The 20,754-nt window shown below is 40.3% G+C and overlaps 1 protein-coding gene across 1 annotated transcript in view; it reads right to left on the bottom strand.

Annotated features, from left to right (window-relative positions):
* The window catches only part of CDH23 (cadherin related 23), a 677,284-nt gene that overhangs the window by 9,525 nt on the left and 647,005 nt on the right, over positions 1-20,754 (bottom strand). Inside the window, exons 53-62 of the mRNA XM_081954507.1 lie at positions 18,806-19,017; positions 13,728-13,922; positions 11,283-11,393; positions 8,916-9,045; positions 7,031-7,294; positions 6,576-6,737; positions 4,257-4,513; positions 3,802-3,899; positions 2,868-2,988; positions 612-691 (exon numbers count right to left, since the gene is read on the bottom strand). Of these exons, the coding sequence (XP_081810633.1) occupies positions 612-691; positions 2,868-2,988; positions 3,802-3,899; positions 4,257-4,513; positions 6,576-6,737; positions 7,031-7,294; positions 8,916-9,045; positions 11,283-11,393; positions 13,728-13,922; positions 18,806-19,017 (1,630 nt within the window). The remainder of the gene's footprint in view (positions 1-611; positions 692-2,867; positions 2,989-3,801; positions 3,900-4,256; positions 4,514-6,575; positions 6,738-7,030; positions 7,295-8,915; positions 9,046-11,282; positions 11,394-13,727; positions 13,923-18,805; positions 19,018-20,754) is intronic.

Here is a 20,754-nt window from a genome sequence, read left to right as displayed (position 1 = left end):
CCGATTACCACTGGAATTACCACTGCTGGTTTGTGCCATAATTGTTGAATTTCAATTTTTAAGTCCTGGTATTTCGCGACTTTTTCATGTTCCTTCTCCTCGACCCTGCTATCACCTGGTATTGTGATGTCTATGATTGTAACCTTATTTTTCTCAACCAGTGTGATGTCTGGTGTGTTATGCGCTAGCATTTTGTCTGTTTGTATACGAAAATCCCACAGGATCTTGACCATCTGATTTTCGGTGACTTTTTCAGGCTTATGTTCCCACCAGTTTGTTGTTCTTTTAATATTATAATTTTTGCACAAATTCCAGTGGATCATTTGTGCTACTGAATTGTGCCGCAATTTATAATCAGTCTGAGTATGTGGTCAACAGTTTCATCAACTTCTTTGCAGAGTCTGCATTTGGCATTATTATTATTATTATTATTATTATTATTATTATTATTATTATTATTATTATTATTATCATCATCATCATCATCATCATCATCATCATCATCATCATCATCATTATCATTATTATTATTATTATTATTATTATTATTTGGTGTCATTTGACTAGGGTATTTGAAATATTCTGCCATCCAGGGACAGATGGCTACTCACGCAGTTCTGTAGTACCAATTCATGAGGATGAACAACATGGCTGCCAGGAAGAGGAGAATAGCCAGAATGATTATTGCCATCTAGAAATGACAAGAAACAGGGGAAAAAAAACAAAAAACAAAAAACAAAGCAAACCATTGTAGCGGGGAGTGGAATTTCTAGAAAAATTCTTGGCCATCAAACTTCACCTGCCTTATGGCCCTGACTGGAGGGTATCATACTTCCAAGATGTGCTCATGTTCAAGGCACTGAGGGAAAGAGAAACATAATGTATGGCCAATTAATCATTTGGTGCCAGATTCCATTAATCTATGTGAACTGCTTCATCTAACCGTCTTCTCTCTTTGATTCTGTCTACTGGAATACAAATGCGGTTAGACCTGCAGGTATAAACGTTTCATGTATAAAGATGATACCTCATATCTATATCTACCTACCTATATCTATATCTACCTATCTCTATCTCTATCTCTCTATCTCTCTATCTCTCTATCTCTCCATCTATCATCTATCTATCTATCTATCTATCTATCTATCTATCTATCTATCTATCTATCTATCATCTATCTATCTATCTTATTCAGGGCCGTCTTAACAGTATTATGGGCCTCGGGCAAAGCAGTGTACTGGGGCCCCTATGACAACTACATACAGGAATAAAAATGTAAATGGTTGCTAAAATTAAACATATATTTATTTTATTGGCACTTCCAACAAAATCGGTGTCCATGTGGTCCACAGGCAAGTGCCCATCAGGCCCATGCATTAAGATAGCCCTGCTTTTATTAGCTTTCATTAGCATTCAAAGCTGTATATTTTCTAGCTTCTTCACCCTAAAGATATGTGACTTTTAGGACACTAGTAATACAATAATGCAATTATCTCAATATTGTTTCTGAAATTTTGATGGAGGATACAGTTTGGGTTCATTAGAGTAATTGACCAACATGTTTATCTTTATACTATTATAACTATATCATTGTTATAATCTTTACCGGGATGAAAGGGTGAAACATAGGGCAATAACCAAGATACCTCAAATGGACTAACTTATACAATCTTTCCAAAATCCGGGATTCATGACTTCTGAGAGAATGAAATCTGGAGAGATTGTGGCTGCTTCAGTGCTACTGATGGGGACTGTAACAATATCCCAGTCAGCCTTACAATTCCTTGCTGCCTCCCCTGTCTAGTAGCAGCTACTTACCTGCTTGCTGAAAAGGGAAGGGAATGGAGGGAGAAAGGGAACGGCAGAACGATAGGGAAGGAGATGGGGAAGGAAGGAGGTGGGAGGGAAGAAAGGATGGAAGGGTGGGAGGGAGGGAAGAAGATTTTCAATGATTTCTGCCAACTTCCAATAAGGAAACTCATTGGGGAAGCTGGCAGGAAATCAGAAGTTGCTCCTGCTCCTACTGTTTTTTGCCCACCCATAATCATTCTGTTTCTATAGTTAGGTCAGAGCTGGGTTCCTACCGGTTTGGACCGGTTCGGCCGAACCAGTAGGGGTTTGCCAGCCTGGATCGCTGGAACCGGCAGTGACCCAGGCCTGCCATACCTCCGAACCGGTTTCCTGATTTGTGGGGTATGCTTTTCCCCCCCTTTTTTAACGTCCTGCCCATGCGCAGAACTATTTATGGGCAAATAAATAGTGAGCACGAGCGCACAAAATTGCACATGCACCGAACTGCAGTAATGCCTGCAGCAACCCACCCCTGGCTTAGGTCAGGAAATATCTCTGAAATGATGACCCAATAGGGCATAGATCAGGGGTGTCCAAACTTGGGAACTTTAAGACTTGTGGACTTCAACTCCCAGAATTCCCCAGCCAGCATGGCTGGCTGGGGAATTCTGGGAGTTGAAGTCCACAAGTCTTAAAGTTCCCAAGTTTGGACACCCCTGGCATAGATTGTTTAGTAAAAATCTAAAATGATAAAGTACCAAGGAAATTAAAAACCCAAGGGAAAGTTAAAATAGAGGAATCAGTGAGTTCACCATGTTTGAAACCCTTAATTATCTTTTTAACCCCTGGTTTTAATTGCTGCCAGGTAAAGTCTAGCACTAGTTGTGATAAACAGTTTCTTATGTGAGAGTAGAAAACAAAGAATAAAAAAGTTCATTATGATGTATAGAACATGTCATTAAAGGAAGAATGGAAGTTTCTCAACTATAATGGGCTTACAATATAGTCAAAAAGTATCTGGAACATCTGGAAGTGAATTATGCTTAAGATGTAAAAGAAGGTAGCCTCAAACTTACCTGCAGTGTTGACAAGTCCTCTGAAGCTCGAGTTGTGATGGCTGGTTGAACATCTAAAACATTGTAATTTCGGAAGAGATTTTTTAGCTGTTCTTTATTCTCATCAATCATCTGTATGACTCTGAAAAGATGATTAAGCATTTCTTAATTTTTACCATTAATTAAGGCTAATAAAATAAAGAGTTTATTACACAAATGATTAATCATCTCCTCCCTGTATATTCTATATAACCTATATCAGGGGTGAAATTCAGGAGGTTCTGGAGAACCGGCGGTAGAAATTTTGAGTAATTCAGAGAAACGGCAAATACCATCTCTGGCTGGCTCCAGAGTGGGGTGGGAATGGAGATTTTGCAGTATCCTTTCCCTGGAGTGGGGTGGGAATGGAGATTTTGCAGTATTCCTTCCCTTGCCTCGCCCACCAAGCCACGCCCACAGAACCGGTAGTAAAAAAAATGAATTTCACTACCCTATATGTATACTTTATCACAGGAATGGGCAACTATGGCTCCTTTATGACCTGTGGACTTCAACTCCCACAGTTCCATGGTTGGCTCAGGAATTCTGGGATTTGAAGTCCACAGGTCATAAAGGGGCCATAGTTGCCCATCCCTGTTCTTTAAGGTTCAAGACAATAGGCTTCAAAAGCATTTTATTAAGTTGTAAAAGAGAAAAATAGAGTGAATAATCAATGTGTTATTTGATTTGATTTGCCATCTATAATCAGCAGGGAATTTAGAGTCAGCTAAATTCAAGAGGTTTTGTGCATAGTATTAACAACCATAATAGCAGTAATGGGTTTTGAAAATAGCTGTCTCATCTGAAAAGTGATTCGATTAAATGTTTCTTACAATCAGAAGAGACTGCCCATGTTGGCGCAAGATCAACTAATTCGGGATCTGTTTATCAAGGTATATCAAGTTAGAATGCTTACCTTTCTACATCAAGTATCCTGTTGGTCTCCCGGTTTACCACATGGATCAGCAATTCTGTCTGGGCAAAATTCACACGGCCTTTTTTATCAACATGGAACTATAGGATGAAGAGGGGAAAAAAATCCAGACAATTGGCAAAGGTTTTGTTTTCCTTTAGCTCAAGGATCAAAAGCACAAATTGTTACGTTTCCCTGAAAATAAGACAGGGTCTTATTTTCTTTTGACCTCCGAAATAAGTGCATGGCCTTATTTTCAGGAAGGTCTTATTATTTTTGAGGTGCAGGAGGCGGCGAGCGTGGTCACCTCATGGCAGCTGCTGTGTTGCAATGTTTTCAGGGAGGGCTTATTTTAGTGCATGCTCTCAAAAAGCCCAATTGGGCTTATTATTCGGAGAGGTCTTATTTTTGGGGAAACAGGGTAGAAAATTCATATGTTCCATTAACATGAAACATACCTGCACATCATCTGTATTGACAATGGCCCCTGTTATGTTGGACAAGAGGCTGATGAATTCCTCCTCAAACTGCCGTACTTGATCGGGGATCTCATTGATTATTATCTTTACCCGTTGGTCGTCTCTCAGGATGTAAATTCCCACAACTGTAGTGTCATTGTGGCCAGCCAGATCAGAAGCCATGACATCCACCACAAAGTAGCCAGGGTTGTAAGCAGTGAACAGATCAAAAGTTCGAAGAATTCCATCTAGGTTACCTTTAAGAAGAGTCAACAATAGACTCCAAGTTTAGAATTTGCCAACATATTTGGACTCAACATTTCTAAGAGCAAGAAATCTTTTCAAAGAAGGGTGAAAGATAAAGCATACAATCTTGCAATTGCATTTTAAAATAATGACATCTAAAGAGAGCTCATAGTTATACATGAAACAATAAGATATTAGCTGCTGCATTCTAAAATTAACTGAACATAAGTTCTTACCTTTGTCCAACCAAGATATATTTAAACAAATGTGAAACAGAAAGACAAGTTTTGGAGGCTCTGTTTGGACGGCCTTTTTAGCCAGGTCAAGTAAATTCATCACAGGTGGACTTGTGCAACATTGAAAACTTGTTCTGACCTAGGCTTCCTGAGACAGTAAAAATCACACGCTTAGTCCCCAAAATCCTTTTTTTATTTAAACAGCTGTGAATTATGTCCATTCACAGCCCATAATGATTCACAACCAGTCTGTGAAGAAGAGTCCGACAGAAGTCTGCCACAATATTTCAGGATAAGGCTGATAAGCCCCCACCTTTATCTCCCTTGAAATGCTGCCAAAGACCTAATTGCCAATTAGTTTTGCAAGGCCAAATGGAGCACAGAGTCAGAGCTTCAGACAGAGCTTCAGAGTTTAAACCGACCAGAACGAACAAAAGTTGCTTCCTGCAAAGCTCACATCCGTTTGCTCCTCTTTTATGTCTTATGGGAGGGGCCAATCATCTCCAAGCCTTACTCCCAAGTTGCCCCTTTTATCTTAACTGTTCTTGCCTTCTGGCAGCTCTGCACATGCACACCCTGTGAATAGGGTCCCCCTGTTCCTCTGCCTTGCTGATGTCAGACTCCGGAGGCTGCACATAACTGGCCCCCTCTCTGCCTCAGATACAGAGCCCTTGTCCGAGCCTTCCCCAGACTCCAGGACCGGCCTATGTTGCTCCCCAACCTCCTCACTGACTCTGCTGCCAGCTCTGCAGGCCGCCGGTGGACCACAACAAAACTTGGTTAGTGTCAGCCTTGGTCTGATTGATGTTTTATCATCTTGTATAAATTTGGCCTATTTGGTTACTATTTAAGCATTGTGTCAGTATAGTAAATAGGTATATCCATTAACCAGATTAACTCTTGGGAAATATGAATGCTGAAAATATTGCTTTCATCCCCTTTACTTAAAAGTTTGGATTATTTTATGTTTTGAAGAAAACCTTTAACAATTCAGTGTGACTTCAACAAAAGATGCACCAAACCCACATTTATTTGTTAGGTTGATACCCAGTTTTTCCTTCAGGAGTTCTAGACTTCAATTTTATCATAATATCACAGCTAAATGAGATCAAGTAAGCTGAGAAACAGTGATTGGTTCAAAGTTAGCAGTTGAATTTCCTTATCTCAATACAGCATCATATTGAAACTTCCCTGGTTTCCATCCAACACCCAAAATAGATCATAATGTCTCTCATGCAAGATGTGCTCTATATAACAACTGTGTTAACTCTTCAAATATTAGTATGAAACAGCCGCTGAGGTCTCAGGAAGCTTCAAAATAGATACGGGTAGTCTTTGCCTTACAACAGTTTGTTTAGTGATTGTCCAAAGTTACAACAGCACTGAAAAAGGTGACTTATAACTGTTTTTCACAACCATGAGCAGCCTCATGGTTACATGCTAAAAATTCAGATGCTTGGCAACTGGTTCATATTTATGACAGTTGCAGTATCCCGGGGTCATGCGATTGCCTTTTGCAACCTTCTGTCAAGCAAAGTCAATGGGGAAACCAGATTCACATAACAACAGTGTTACTAACAACTGCAAGGATTCGCTTTAACAGCTGTGGATAGAAAGGTTGTAAAATGGGGCAAAACTCACCTAACAACTGTCTCACGTAGCAACAGAAATTTTGGGGTCACTTGTGGTCGCAAGTGGAGGACTATCTGTAGTTGACTGAATGGTCATGCTTCTATTAGCATCCTATATCTGGGCAAGTGAAGTTTATGCATGCAACATTCAGGAATGTAACCTAAACTATTCAGATGATATCTGAGCAACTCACTGTCAACCTTACCAATGCTGAAAATGTTGGCCACCTCGTCAGAATCATTTGACTGTTGCTTGATGTACCGAATTCCCAGAATGCTGTACAAGACTAGGCTGTTGTTCCCAATATCAGCATCCAGCGCTACAAGTTTGATCAGCTCCGAACCCACTTTTGCATCAGTCGCAACCCCTAGCAGAAGGAGGAAATTAAACGACAAAGACCAAGAGATCACTTTTGGAAGGACACTGCAAAATCCCCATTTCCTCCTGATCAGCTGGGACTCGGGAGGCAGGGAATAGATGGGGGCAGGGCCAGTCAGAGGTGGTATTTACCAGTTCTCCAAACTACTCAACATTTCTGCTACCGGTTCTCCAGAACTGGTCAGAACCTGCTGAGTTTCACCCTTGCTACACAAGGTAACTCAGAAAACGAGTCAGTTTTGAGATCATTTTCTGGCCACATTGAAGTGAACTTCTCTATACCTGCTGTGTATTCCGATTTCGTGAAGCGGGGAGACTGATCATTAATGTCAGACAGAAAGATCCGGACATCCTGCAAGGTGTCATCAGTGCTGAGATCCATAGCCTGAAGTCTGGCTGCTCGGCGACCTTGAGGAGGGTTCCAGTTTCGATTGCTGGAAGCTTTGACGATGATGGAGTAGAAACCTTGTTTCTCTCGGTCCAAGTCCCGAAGAACCTGCAATTTCCCTTCCCGACTCAGTTGGAAATTGTTCTCTCTGTTACCAGCTGAAGGAAGAGAAGCACTGGTCAGGTTGCCTTTAGGCTGGTTGCTTTCTAAAATAGGGTTTCACTTTGGGGTGGTAATTATACTGCAATAAAAATCTAAGCAAGAACTGTTTAACCAAGCTCTTCTCCCAAGACCTGGATCAAGGAGTGTGAAGTGGCAGGTGAAGTGTTAGGGTTATGTTTCTATTGCTCTCCCTGGTCTATCATTTTTTTCATGTAAAATTTTCCATTGTTTTTAATATTTTAATATTTGAGTTGTTATGGGGGTGGGGTGTTTAATAATAATAAGAAGAATTGGAAGGGACCTTGGAGGTTTTCTAGTCCAACCCCCTGCTTAGGCAGGAAACCCTACACCACTTCAGACAACTGATTATCCAACATCTTCTTAAAAACTTCCAATGTTGGAGCATTCACACCTTCTGGAAGCAAATCGTTACACTGATTAATTGTTCTGACTGTCAGGAAATTTCTCCTTAGTTCTAAGTTCCTTCTCTCCTTGATTAGTTTGCATTCATTGCTTCTTGTCCTACCTTCAGATGCTTTGGAGAATTGCTTGACTCCCTCTTCTTTGTGGCAACCCCTGAGATATTGGAACACTGCTATCATGTCTCCCCTAGTCCTTCTTTTCATTAAACTAGACATACCCAGTTCCTGCAACCGTTCTTCATATATTTTAGCCTCCAGTTCCCTAATTATCTTGGTTGCTCTTCTCTGCACTTTTTCTAGAGTCTCCACATCTTTTTTACATCGTGGCGACAAAAAATGAATGCACTATTCCAAGTGTGGCCTTAACAAGGCCTTATAAAGTGGTATTAACACTTCACGTGATCTTGATTCTATCCCTCTGTTTATGCAGCCTAGAACTATGTTGGCTTTTTTGGCAGCTGCTGCACACTGCTGGCTCATATTTAAATGGTTGTCCACTAGGACTCCAAGATCCCTCTCACAGTTACTACTATTGAGCAAGGTACCACATATACTGTACCTGTGCATTTTCTTGCCTAAATGTATAACCTTACTTTTTTCACCATTGAATTTCATTTTATTAGATAGTGCCCAATGTTCACGTTTGTCAAGATCTTTCTGTATCTTAAGCCTGTCTTCAGGAGTGTTGGCTATTCCTGCCAGTTTGGTGTCATCTGCAAATTTGATGAGTTCCCCATTAAATTTGCAGTGATTTAATTTGAAAAGAGAAACAGGAAGGAAGGAAGGAAGGAAGGAAGGAAGGAAGGAAGGAAGGAAGGAAGGAAGGAAGGAAGGAAGGAAGGAAGGAAGGAAGGAAGGAAGGAATTCAAGTGTTGTTGTTTTTTTACTTATACCTGCTACCCATTGTTATGGGTTGGCCCGACTAAATGAAATTACATTGTTGAGGAGAAATGATTGGATTCACTTTTGGAAATGAAACACCGAGACATTTGTGAATTCTGCCCCTAAGAAGCCATCTGGATGTGCACTGATCAATTAATGACTAATGGATCTCAACACTACCCCTTCTTTAACCTAAGCAATTATTTTTACAAAGTGCAATAAAGGCAAAATGGATATTATAGGTGATGAGGATGTTATGGAGTGTAGTGTTAAAACTATCCAAAGGAGGATGATGAGAAGAACTGAAATCTACCTGCAATGTAGTAATACACAATAGCATTGGTGCCCTCATCAGCATCCACTGCGCCAGTGACATTCCCCACCACGGTGCCCGGCCGTGAGTGTTCAGGCACAGAAAGAACCTGGTAAAGGGGGCTCCCTTTCTGCAGGAGCAAAACAAACAAACAAAAAACAGAGAGTGGGGTGGGGGGAATACGAAGCAACAGCTTTTTAAAAAATCATGTGAGATAGAAAAACAAATGCATTACTACACATTATATGAATTATGGTCATGAGAATAAAAAAGGCCTTCCTAGTCATAAGCAATATAAATTTCAATGAAGTTACTTCACGAGATAGTATAGATACATTGCTTTAAAAAAAGGAGATTCCTTCGCTAGTTGTTGCTGACTATAAGGGGCAATGCTCATTTCCATTTCAAGGCCATTGAGCCAGCACAGTCTGAAGACATTTACGTGGTCATGTAGCCAGTGTAACATCAAGAAGCAATGGTACCTTCCCACCAAAATGGTACCTATTTACCTACTCGCATTTGCATCCTTTTGAATTGCTAGGTTGGCAGGAGCTGGGACAAGAACAGGAACTCACCCTGTCACATGGTCCTTGGGTCTCGAACCTGGGCTGCTCATCCATAGGTATATAGTAAATGATATAATATATATAATTTGATATGATATGATATGATATGAAATGATATGATATAATATAATAAAATATAACATAATATAATCAGTGGTGAAATTTTAAATTTTTCCCTCTAGTTCTCTGGCCGTGGCTTGGTGGGCTTGGGTCATGTGACTGGGTGCGCAGGGCCAACTTAAAAAAAACTTTTTAAAGCATTTTTTAATTAAAGCTAAAAAAAGTTTTTAAAAGTTTTTTAAAAAGTTCCAATGATAAGCTGTTTTCACTTTTTACTTTTTTACAGCATTTTTTACTACTGGTTCGGGTGAACTGGCCCAAACCGATAGCATTTCACCCCTGAATATAATATAATAAAATAATATAAAATAATATAAAACAATATGAAATAATATAATAGCATAACATAACATAATATAAAACATAACATAACATAACATAACATAACATAACATAACATAACATAACATACTGTTGCTATAATATAATACTATAATATAAGATTGCTGGGAGGGGAAGCTTAAGTTTTATCTTCATTCTCTTAGGGTCCTGCTATTATTATTAAAAACTGGGCCTCGTCTCTTACTTTTTTAGTTATCTTTGTCTGAGACCAGACAAAAACTTCCTTTCGGCCACTGACCAATAAAAATGCCTTCAATAGAACAAACAAAACAAAGTTAACTTCTAACATCAATGGCTACTGGCAATCTTTGTAAGTAAAGTTTACAAAAGTTAGAAAAGCAAGTTTGCAAACGTTTAATTTCTTTTGGCTTTTACAAAACATCATTTGTACATAGTTATTCAATTTGGTTTTAAGTTCTACCTGCATTCCAGGCAAAAATATTTATTTATTTGTTTGCTTAGCAAATATATTTGCTGCCCATCTTGTGGTTCAAGTCAACTCTTGATGTGCAGTACATAATAAAATTTAGTGATATACTGTAATAGCTGAAACAGTAATAAGGCTTCATTTTATACTATTATCTTTATACAGACTATTTTCCTATTATTGTGCTCAAAAATAGATTTAAAAAAAACCTTCTGTTTAGTTTAAGAACTTGGAAATAGTCAAAACATGACAACAAAACTTCCTCTACAATTAATTCAGTGAATAAAAATATTTTCCTCAAATGATTCTGTTTCTAAATGTAAGTGACTTTCAGTAAATGTTAATGCAATGTGCATGTTGGACAAAACAAGGACAGCTACTCTTTTTAAAAACTTTCTTAAAGGAACTTGATCTAGTTTGGATCCTAATCTAGATACAAGAACATTTTTTTCCTGAACGCCATCACTCTGCTAAACAACACTGTCAAACTATTCACTAAGGCTGCATTACTATTAATCTTCTCATCATTCCTATCACCCGTCTTCTCCTACTTATGATTATATGAGTGTAACTGTATTGCTTGCATCCTTACGATTTATATTGTTTCCTAGTATGATTTGATTACTTATTTGTACTTATGACTATCATTAAGTGTTGTATCTTGTGATTAGTGATGGATGTATCTTTTCTTTTTATGTACACTGAGAGCTTATGCACCAAAGACAATCACACTTGCGAATAAAGAATTATATTCTGTTCTATTCTATTCTATTCTATTCTACTCTACTCTACTCTACTCTACTCTACTCTACTCTACCGTACCCTACCCTACCCCACCCTACCCTACCCTACCCTACCCTATCCTATCCCAGCTCCAGTGAAGTTCAGAAGCAAAGAGGTAGACCTGCTTACAGGTGGCTTCAGGAAGACAGGTTCATTGTCGTCAATATCATCCAGCGCTACCTGGAGGAGTTGCATCGTCTCATAGGGTGGTTGACCTTGATCACATGCCACAATGATTAACTACGGGAAAAACACATGAAAGAATAGTTACGTATCGGGCTTGTCGGTGGCAAAGGCAGATGCAACAAACAGAGGCAATTGAATTCCTTTATTGGCTATATCCGTGATGGAGAACCTATGACACACGTGCTTGAAGTGGCACACAGAGACATGCTGCCTGGCATGTGCAGTGTCACCGATTCTTCTTCTGGGTTTCTGGTGCGCATGAGCATGCGACGATCAGCTGGCCTTCACATGTGCACAGTGCCGGAAACCGAAGAGCTGGTCTTCTGTTTTTTGGCAGGTGCATGCGCACCAGCCAGCTGATCATTGTGCATGCATGTGCACTGGAAACCAGAAGTGCACTTGCTGGAAACTGGAAGTTCATTTCCTAATGCGCATGCCTCCTGGGGAGCTCCTCTTCCAGGCTGCGTCTCCGATGAGCATGCGCATGCATGCACGCGTGCTCTCCCTTTTCAGCACTCGGTGAAAGTCACTGGGCTATACCATAAACACAAAATTAGAGCATTTTTAGCTAAAAAAGAGAAAAATAAACAGATTTTTATTTATTTAACTAATCTATTAATAATTAACTTCCCCTTTTATTTAACGTGTGTAATCTTCTGTATGGTGCAAAATCATCTTAAAGAATATCTCGATTGCCTAAGAAAAATGATTCCTTAGCTTTGTAAGAAAGGAATTTGACTGGTGAAAAGTAGTAACAGAGCAGAGCATATAAAACTGTTCTTTCCTAGGTGTCAGGGTTCCAAGTAATACATCCATTGCAAGCAAGAACTCCGAGGCAGGTGAATTCCTCAAAAAATAGCTTTATATAAGAAAAATCAAATTGGCACATATCTGGTGAAACCAACTCTGAGAAGCCCCTTGGTTTTCACCTAATTAAAAGTAAAAGTTTTCTCCTCAAACAGTCAGTCACGTGGACCAATCATGGCAGCCTCTGCAGGTCTGGTGACATCACTCCTCCTTCCTCTCGCCAGGTGTGAGAACGTCCTTGGTTCCCAGGGGAAAGTATTTTATCTTGACTACACAACCCCAGTTATCTCCAATCCCCCCCTCCCTATGCCTCGCTCCAGTGTGGCAATACTGAAGCTCCAAGATGGCTTTGGCTAGGTCAGCTTCAAGGTTGACACTAGGCAGTGACGTGCGGTGAGGTTTATGGCTGGTGAGGCTGGTGACGTCATCAGGAAGGCAGGGAATGGGACCACGTGTGCTGGAGGCTCAGGCTGCCTCAGCCTCCAGCACACGTGATCCCATTCCCCGCCTTCCTGAACGTGCTCCGCCGGCTCGTGCTCCGCAGTCGTGAGGAGCGCGCGAAATCCAGCAGAGGCAGGAAGGTTCTTGTCGTTCCCCAGTCGCTTTCGTGCCTTCGTCATCCGGGAACGCCGACAACATTTCTGCCTCCGCAGCTCCCGGGCGCGGACGGACGGATGTATATAATATTATAATATTATATATATATATATATATATATATATATATATATATATATATATATATATATATATATATATATATAATATAATATTATATACTATTATTTCATGAAGAGAGGTGAGGCTCTGCCTCCCCTGCCTCCGCTGACCGCACGTCCCTGACACTAGGTCAGAAAAGAACTGAGCAGGAAGGTGCTGATTTCATTCTTTCAACCCCCATGTTCAACTCTTCTGCAGTGCTTGAAAAGAAGGGGAATCCTCCTTAATTTCTTGGTCCTCTGAAATGTCCCAACTGTGGTTGCATCTGACTTGCTAGTTCATGAATGTGGTAGGCTCCTCTAACCATACACTATTCCAGAACTACACTAGGTAAGAAAAAGGTTTCCCCGCACATGTGTGCTAGTTGTGCCAGACTCTAGGGGGTGCTGCTCATCTCCGTTTCAAAGCCGAAGAGCCAGCACTGTCCAAAGAAGTTTCTGTGGTCATGTGGTCGGCATGACTAAACATTGAAGGTGCATGGAGCGCTGTTACCTTCCCACCAAAGTGGTCCCTATTTTTCTACTTGCATTTTTTACGTGCTTTCAAACTGCTAGGTTGGCAGAACCTGGGACAAGTAATGGGAGCTCACTCCATTACTTGGTGCTAGGGATTCAAACCGCTGAACTGCCGACCTTCTGATCGACAAGCTCAGCATCTTAGCCACTGAGCCGCCGCATCCCTCTAGAACTACACTACCGCTTCTCAAATTTAGTTCTGGCATTTCAAGCCTGCTCTTCTAATCTGTCAGTTCTGAGAAACGTCTGAGCAACGCAGGACAAAGCATTCTAACCCTGGCTGGCAAAGACAAGTCATCATGTAGCATATTTTATGAAAGTCGCGATATTCCTGCTTTGTGACTTACACTGTACGCCGCTTGCTTCTCCCGGTCCAGTCTCATTGCTGTCTGAATGAGCCCACTGTTTGCGTCAATGGTAAAGTATTCCCAATCCTTATTTCCAGCACCAGTTTTGAGAAGGGTGTACTGCACAGCTCCATTGAGGTCCTCATCCTTGTCGGTAGCGTATACCTCATACACATTGGATCGTAAGGGGATTTCCTGTTTATAGATACAAGGATCAGGTATACAGAAAAAGTTGTTTAAAATATAGACCACTTCAGGGGAACATGGGAAAATCACATCTCCTATGACTCCTATCACAAACTTCCACATGCCATCACAACATGGATCATGGCTTTAATCAATCAAGGTTTTCCCATTAACCTTCTGAATAAGACACAGAAATAGAAGAATACGTTACTAGCCTTAATTGTACCCATGGATTCTCTGCTCATGGTAAAAAAAAAACATGATACCAGTCAGTTTTGGCCAGTAGACTAACCAATGCAACCAAAGACCAGTTCTGAGTTATACATTTCAGAATCACTAGTTTTAGAGACTACCTTGAAAGCCAACACATTGCCGCCTGCATCCCACCAAGTAAGACAGTATTTATAGTGTATTTACAAGCTGGGTTTCAGGTTAATTGGAATGCAGACTCACATATTTGGCCTTCTGATGATTCTGAGAACTTGCCACAATGGAGACTCCATCAGTTCAAAACTCACTAATCATAGTGCTGCATAAATACATATGTTCCTACAAGTGAAGAGATTAATAACTGAAAGTAATGTGTTCACCAGTTCTAGCACACGTTGAGGTGCAATATTAGCTAAAATTGAACACTACATATTGTATTTCTCTTGATAGAGCAGTATCTTGCTTTTGACCTCAGAGCCACCTAAGTATCTTGAAAGGAACGCACCATGTATCTTCTAGGTGATGAGAACATGCATGGGCTAAAATTAGGCAACTGCCATATTTTTCGGAGTATAAGACGCACTCCGAAGTATAAGACAGACCAAGATTTTGAAGAGGCAAATTAAAAAAAAAGTTTTTGCACTCTGGAGACCTCCCAAAAATGGCCCATTTTATGCAAAAACAGGCCTGGTTTTTGTCAAAAAAGGGGCATGCATAGCATTTAGGAGGCTAGTAGAGTACTCCTGGGGGCTGAGGGAGGCAAAAACGAGCAAAAAATGGCCCGTTTTTCACTCATGTTTGCCCTTCCCAGCCCCCAGGAGCACTTTGGAAGCCTCCTAAAGGTTATGCATGGCCATTTTTGCAAAGGGGGAGGGGTTTCGGGAGGCCTAAAAAGCTGTATTCAGCATATAAGACACACCCAGATTTTCAGCCTCTTTTTTTGGGGGGGAAAAAGGTGCGTCTTATACTCCAAAAAATACGGTACGTTTTGGTTGTACTTGTGGTGCACCAGCCCAAATGTGCCAGAACTGACTGGTATTTATTGTAAAACTAAGAGAATGGATGGGAAGGATGAGCTGATCTGAATACGGAGATTTAATCTTGTGGAGTTGAGGAACATACGCAGGAAAGTGAAGATATGGATTTAATTGTGAATGTAAGGCAGGGACGTGCGGTCAGGGGAGGCAGGGGAGGCAGAGCCTCACCACTCTCATCATGAAAATTAAAAAAAAAAGGGAAAAGGGAAAAGGCGCTGAGGAGCCTTCTGCACACGTGGTCAGGAATGGGAGCGCTCCGTGGTCCCCTTCATGTTGACTCAGGAGTCAGGAAGGAGGGGAATGGGACGTGTGCAGGAGGCTCCTCTAGCCTCAGCCTCCCTCCTGCGCACGTCCCATTCCCTGCCTTCCTAAGTCAACATGAAGGGGATCGCGGAGTGTGAGCGCGCTCCGCGGTCCCCTTCATGTTGACTTAGGAAGGTGGGGAATGGGACATGCGCAGGAGGGAGGCTGACGTGGTCCCATTCCCCTCCTTCCTGAGTCAACATGAAGGGGACTGCGGCTCACGCTGATGACATCACCAGCCTCACCAGTCATAAACCTCACCGCACGTCACTGATGTAAGGTCTAAAATATAGAATTGTGGTCCTCTTGGTTGGACTGGGTGCCTACAAAAGTAGGAATCCACAGGTTTAGAGATTGTGGCATGACACACTCTACTAAATGGTGATGATGGAAGTACAAAGCAACAGTTTTGGGAAAATTTGGGGAGCATATTGAATGAATGTGAGGGGGTGGGAAATTGTACCAATAGGTCACATCTACGTATGGGTGGGAACTCGAAGAGAATGTGCTGAAAAACCACTCAAAGTATTTAGCAATACCATTCTTGGGAAGAAATGGGAATTGTAACTGGTGGGTAGAAAAAGACCTGCTTGTTATTAAGCATAAGGCAATTCATGTATACACATAGAAAAAAGAATTAACTAAGAAGCATGATTAATTGGATTATGTTGAAAGACTGAGAGAATTAGTGAAGGATGCAAGGCTGATGAGAGATTCTGAATGCAATCCAGACTACAGGCTGGTGATGTCAAGGATGGAATTTAGGGTATAATAAGAAAGAAGTCAGAATGAAAGAAGAGAGGCTGGAAAAAGAGGAACACGAGTGCGCTATGTTAGAAAACAGACTGTTTTGGAAATGGAAATAGAAAATGGAAACAGGGAAAGATAACATGGAATCTGGTTGGGACAGACAGAGTGAAAATAATTACATTACAAAGTGTCATAGAAACAGGTAAAGCTGCCCTAATAATAAGTATGGAAAAAGAATTAGGCTGTGGATGAGGGAAAAACTGCAAATATGAATAGTCTGCAAACATGAGGATGAGAGAAAGGTATTGTAAATTGTCAATGTAGAAAAAAGGTTAGTTGCCAGAAGGACACCAATGTTTTGGAATGGTTTCCCAAAATATATCAGACTAGTTCCCTTCTTGAAGATTTTTTACCTGGAAGGTAAAAGCCAAATTACTTCAGAGAGCATTCCGATCTTCTGCTTTTCCACGTTTTGTTATTTCTGTCTCTGTGTAGTTGTGGCGGTTGACTTATTGGACTACGATTTTATGATGCTGATTTAATTTTTTAAGCTGAACTGTATTACATATGTTTCAATTAATTGCTCCTAACTTGGAAGCTGTTGAGAATCAATTGTGATATAACATGATAACTAGCTAGCTAGATGAATAATAAAAATTAAGAAAAATGATGAAAATGCAGATGGACATGATGTAACTGGAGAATTATTAAAACGTGGATATCGTTTATGTGGGGCGTGACTGTATAACTTGCTGGAGGTGTGCATGGAGTTTGATATGGCTGATAGTCTGAACTAGCTGTTCCCTTATGTAGCGGGAAAGAGAATAGAATAGAAAAACTAAAAGAAGATGGCAATGAAGATTTCAGTCATCCAGGTAAAGTTGTCTGAAGGTTGATTCATGACAACTGGACTTTCTTTTTGTTAGTTTGAGAGGTTTAACTAACTGGCTCTAACCGATGAAGCTGCTTGGATGAGTAGCGAAACATCTCACGCTAACAAGAAAAACAAGTCCACTTGCCATGAATCAACCTTCATGCAAGAAGATGAGCTGGTGGGGTGTGTCTGGAAAGGGGTTTAGCAGAATTCTAACGGAAAGAATTTAAGAGCTGACGGTGATCAGCAGCTGAGATGTACAGAATGACTTTATACCACGCAACGGTATGCAGAATAGACTTCAGTCCTACTGTAGAGCACTGAGAATTATTTTGAATTTGAGAAAGAAAAGTTATTATACGCTTATTGGTTTAAAGAAATTATATCATAAGGTGAATGGGGTCAAATACGCAGTGTTTTACATGAATATGAAATTGAAGGTTGATTGCTTAGTGCAAAGAAGAGTAATATCTGGTGGAAATAAAGCATTTATAATGAAACGTTTAGTGAATGATTCAACACTCAGCAGGGAGTAAAGGGAAGGATATGTGATATTCCCGTGAATATATTTTGGAATAAATGTAAAAAAATGTTTCTGGTGATGTTAGAGGTAGGGATATAAAAGAGTTTTTCATATGCATTTTCATATGAAGACATGCCGTAGTTGATTTCCAACAAACAGATTGGAAAAGAAATAGACTAAAAATCAAGGTAGTTGCATTTGACTGCCAAACTAGTGAATTAGCTGCAAGCTAACTGGTACTTGGTACAAAAGAAGAAAAATGAATTTGGAAGGCATTGGAAGATGTGCATGTATTGGCAGAAAGATAATGCTTAATTTGTGGTCTATTTTGGGGAGTGTCAAAAGAAGCAAATACCACCCTTCTGCCCGCTTTAATATACAGAACAAAGACTTGGCCGTGTCAAAAGAAATGGAAAGTTAAATGCAGAAGGAAGAGGGTATTTAAGAAATATGGTTGATAAAAGGAGGGTCAGGAATGAATGGGAGCTGAAGGAATGTGTATTTTGTACAAACCATGAGTGACCAGCACACTAGAAGTCTTTTGTGATGATTTAATCAAAAGAGAGAATGAAGATCAATGCAAAACAAACACACAATGAAAGACCAACTCCATTGAGTGAAAGGAAAGACAAGAAAGTGTCCTTGGACATCAAGCTTATTCCTAGAAGACATACATTTAGAGAACCATCAGAGTATGGTGGAAAGAGGGTGTTTGCAAGGATGAAGAGGTATATTGAATAGTGTCCATGAAGACTAAAAGTAATTACATTCTCTCTCCTTTCTTTTTGTTACTATTTACTCTTTTACGCTGTGCACAACACTGCTTATTCCATCATGGAACAGCATCATAAATATAGATGCATTTATGTAAGCATGTAGGGTGCCATCTGATGGATTCATTTATTATCTCAGGTTCTACCAGAAAGAATTCAGTAGGTTTTGACAGCATGGTCAGGGGTTTTAACATTGTCGCGTTCTGAAGAACATTTCCTCTTTAGGTTCCGAAACCTCTTTGAGTCTCATGTTTTGTCTCTGGTTCTCCACACAGTTAAGAGCCTAGTTAGGCTGTTTGATTAGTTAAGGTGAGAAAGGCAAAGAAAATTGATTTTGTTCTTATCTGGAAACAACTACAGTAGCTTAGCTCTGGATTGCTGCATCATATTACAAGTATGAGAAAATCTACACAAGGATTTACCTCTTTAATGTGCAGAATGGTACCATTGGGAGGGCGGACAAACACTGGCCGATTGTCATTGATGTCAATAACATCCAGTTGTAGCATTGTAGTCCCCCAGAGTGGTGGCCTTCCTTTGTCAGTAGCTACCACCGTTAGGTTGAACCTCTCATAGGACTGTAGGCGCCTGCGAGTTGTGACAAGCCCTGAATCCTTATGAATTTTGAAGGCCTCTGAGGAGAGAAGAGATACGGCTCACTTTAGATATGGCATGAACTACAAAAGCTGATTTATAGTACCAGCAGTGCACATTTTTCAAGGAGGCGGTTTGAAGTGAGCTGCTGGATCTGCTCCTCAGCTTTGTGAAACAACTGGGACACTCTGAAGTTTTGGTTGGATGCTTAGAAAGTCCAACCTTCTGAGTTTAAGTGCATACCCACACTTCCACATATTTATGTTCTTTCTGCGCCAACTCAGGAAGCTCAAACTGCCCAAGGAGCTGCTGATTCAGTTCTACAGAGGAATCATTGAGTCTGTCATCTGCACCTCCATAACTGTCTGGTTTGGTTCTGCAACCAAACAAGACAGACACAGCCTTCAGAGGATAATCAGAACTGCGGAAAAAATAATTACTTCCATTGAGGAACTTTACACTGCACAAGTCAAAAAGAGGGATGTGAAAATATTTACAGGCCCCTCGCATCCTGGACATAAACTGTTTCAACTCCTACCCTCAAAACGACACTATAGAGCACTGCACACCAAGACAACTAGACACAATAGCAGTTTTTTTCCTGAACGCCATCACTTTGCTAAACAAATAATTATCTCACCACTGTCAAACTATTCACTAAGGCTGCATTACTATTACTATTAGTCTTCTCATTGTTCCTATCACCCATCTCCTTCCACTTATGACTGCAGGACTGTAACTTTGTTGCTTGTATCCTTATGATTTATATTGATATTGAATGTTTCCTGATTGCTTATCTGTACCCTATGACTAAGTGCTGTATCTTATGATTCTTAACGAATGTATCTTGTCTTTTATGTACACTGAGAGCATCTGCACCAAAGACAAATTCCTTGTGTGTCCAATCACACTTGGCCAATAAAGATTTTTATTCTATTTTATTCTATTTTATTCTATTCTATTCTATTCTATTCTATCCTATCCTATCCTATTCTACATGTGTTGAAGATACCTCCAGGTGATGTGACCGATACATGTTCAGTCATAATCTTTGAAGTGGTTGACTGGTTGTGGCTGCTTCAGATTCAGTGGCTCAGTTTGCTTGCAAGTGAAGCACCACACTGAATTATTTGCAGCACCTTTTTCGTTATTAATGGTACAACATAAACAAGAAACATTGCTGGAAGCCTGAAGCTAAAACAATGAGTTAATAGGAAAACAAAGCATCTATAATGCTGTATAACAAGGCACTCACGTTAAATGTTGCTGCACAAATAACCATTCTAACAACACACTGAATCCCCACAATAAAATTAATTGACCAATATATGTTTTGTAGAAACAGAGTTTTTGTGTTGCTCTATCGGCCACCTTCCAAAAAAGTGATACTATTCATACAGAAAAACTGGAAACCAATACTACATCTTTAACATTTAAAGAGCAACACTTGACAAACTTTATTGATTAAGTTGTCCTCCCTGCTATATTTCAGCTTTTTCCTTCAACAAATCTTTGGGTTTTAGGTGATAACTCGGTGTTGCCCGGGTATTTATTTATAAGGGGAAAATGTCCAGACCAAACATAATTTCTAATGTTGGATTTTTCCCCCCTTCCTGAGTGAGCCTTCTTGTGGAGTACTGTGAAGCCATTACTATGGCAATGCCACAGGGCTGTACAGTAGAAGCCATTTTGAGGCAGTACAGTAGAAACATTTTAAGGCACAACAGACTGTATCTTAACAGAACACACACCCCAAGGGGTGTTAGGGGGTGTCTTA

Source organism: Natrix helvetica, assembly GCF_964273705.1.
Source record: "Natrix helvetica genome assembly, chromosome: 5".
Taxonomy (NCBI): domain Eukaryota; kingdom Metazoa; phylum Chordata; class Lepidosauria; order Squamata; family Natricidae; genus Natrix; species Natrix helvetica.
Note: the sequence above shows the minus strand (reverse complement) of the source record. Positions and strands in the feature narration are given on the sequence as shown.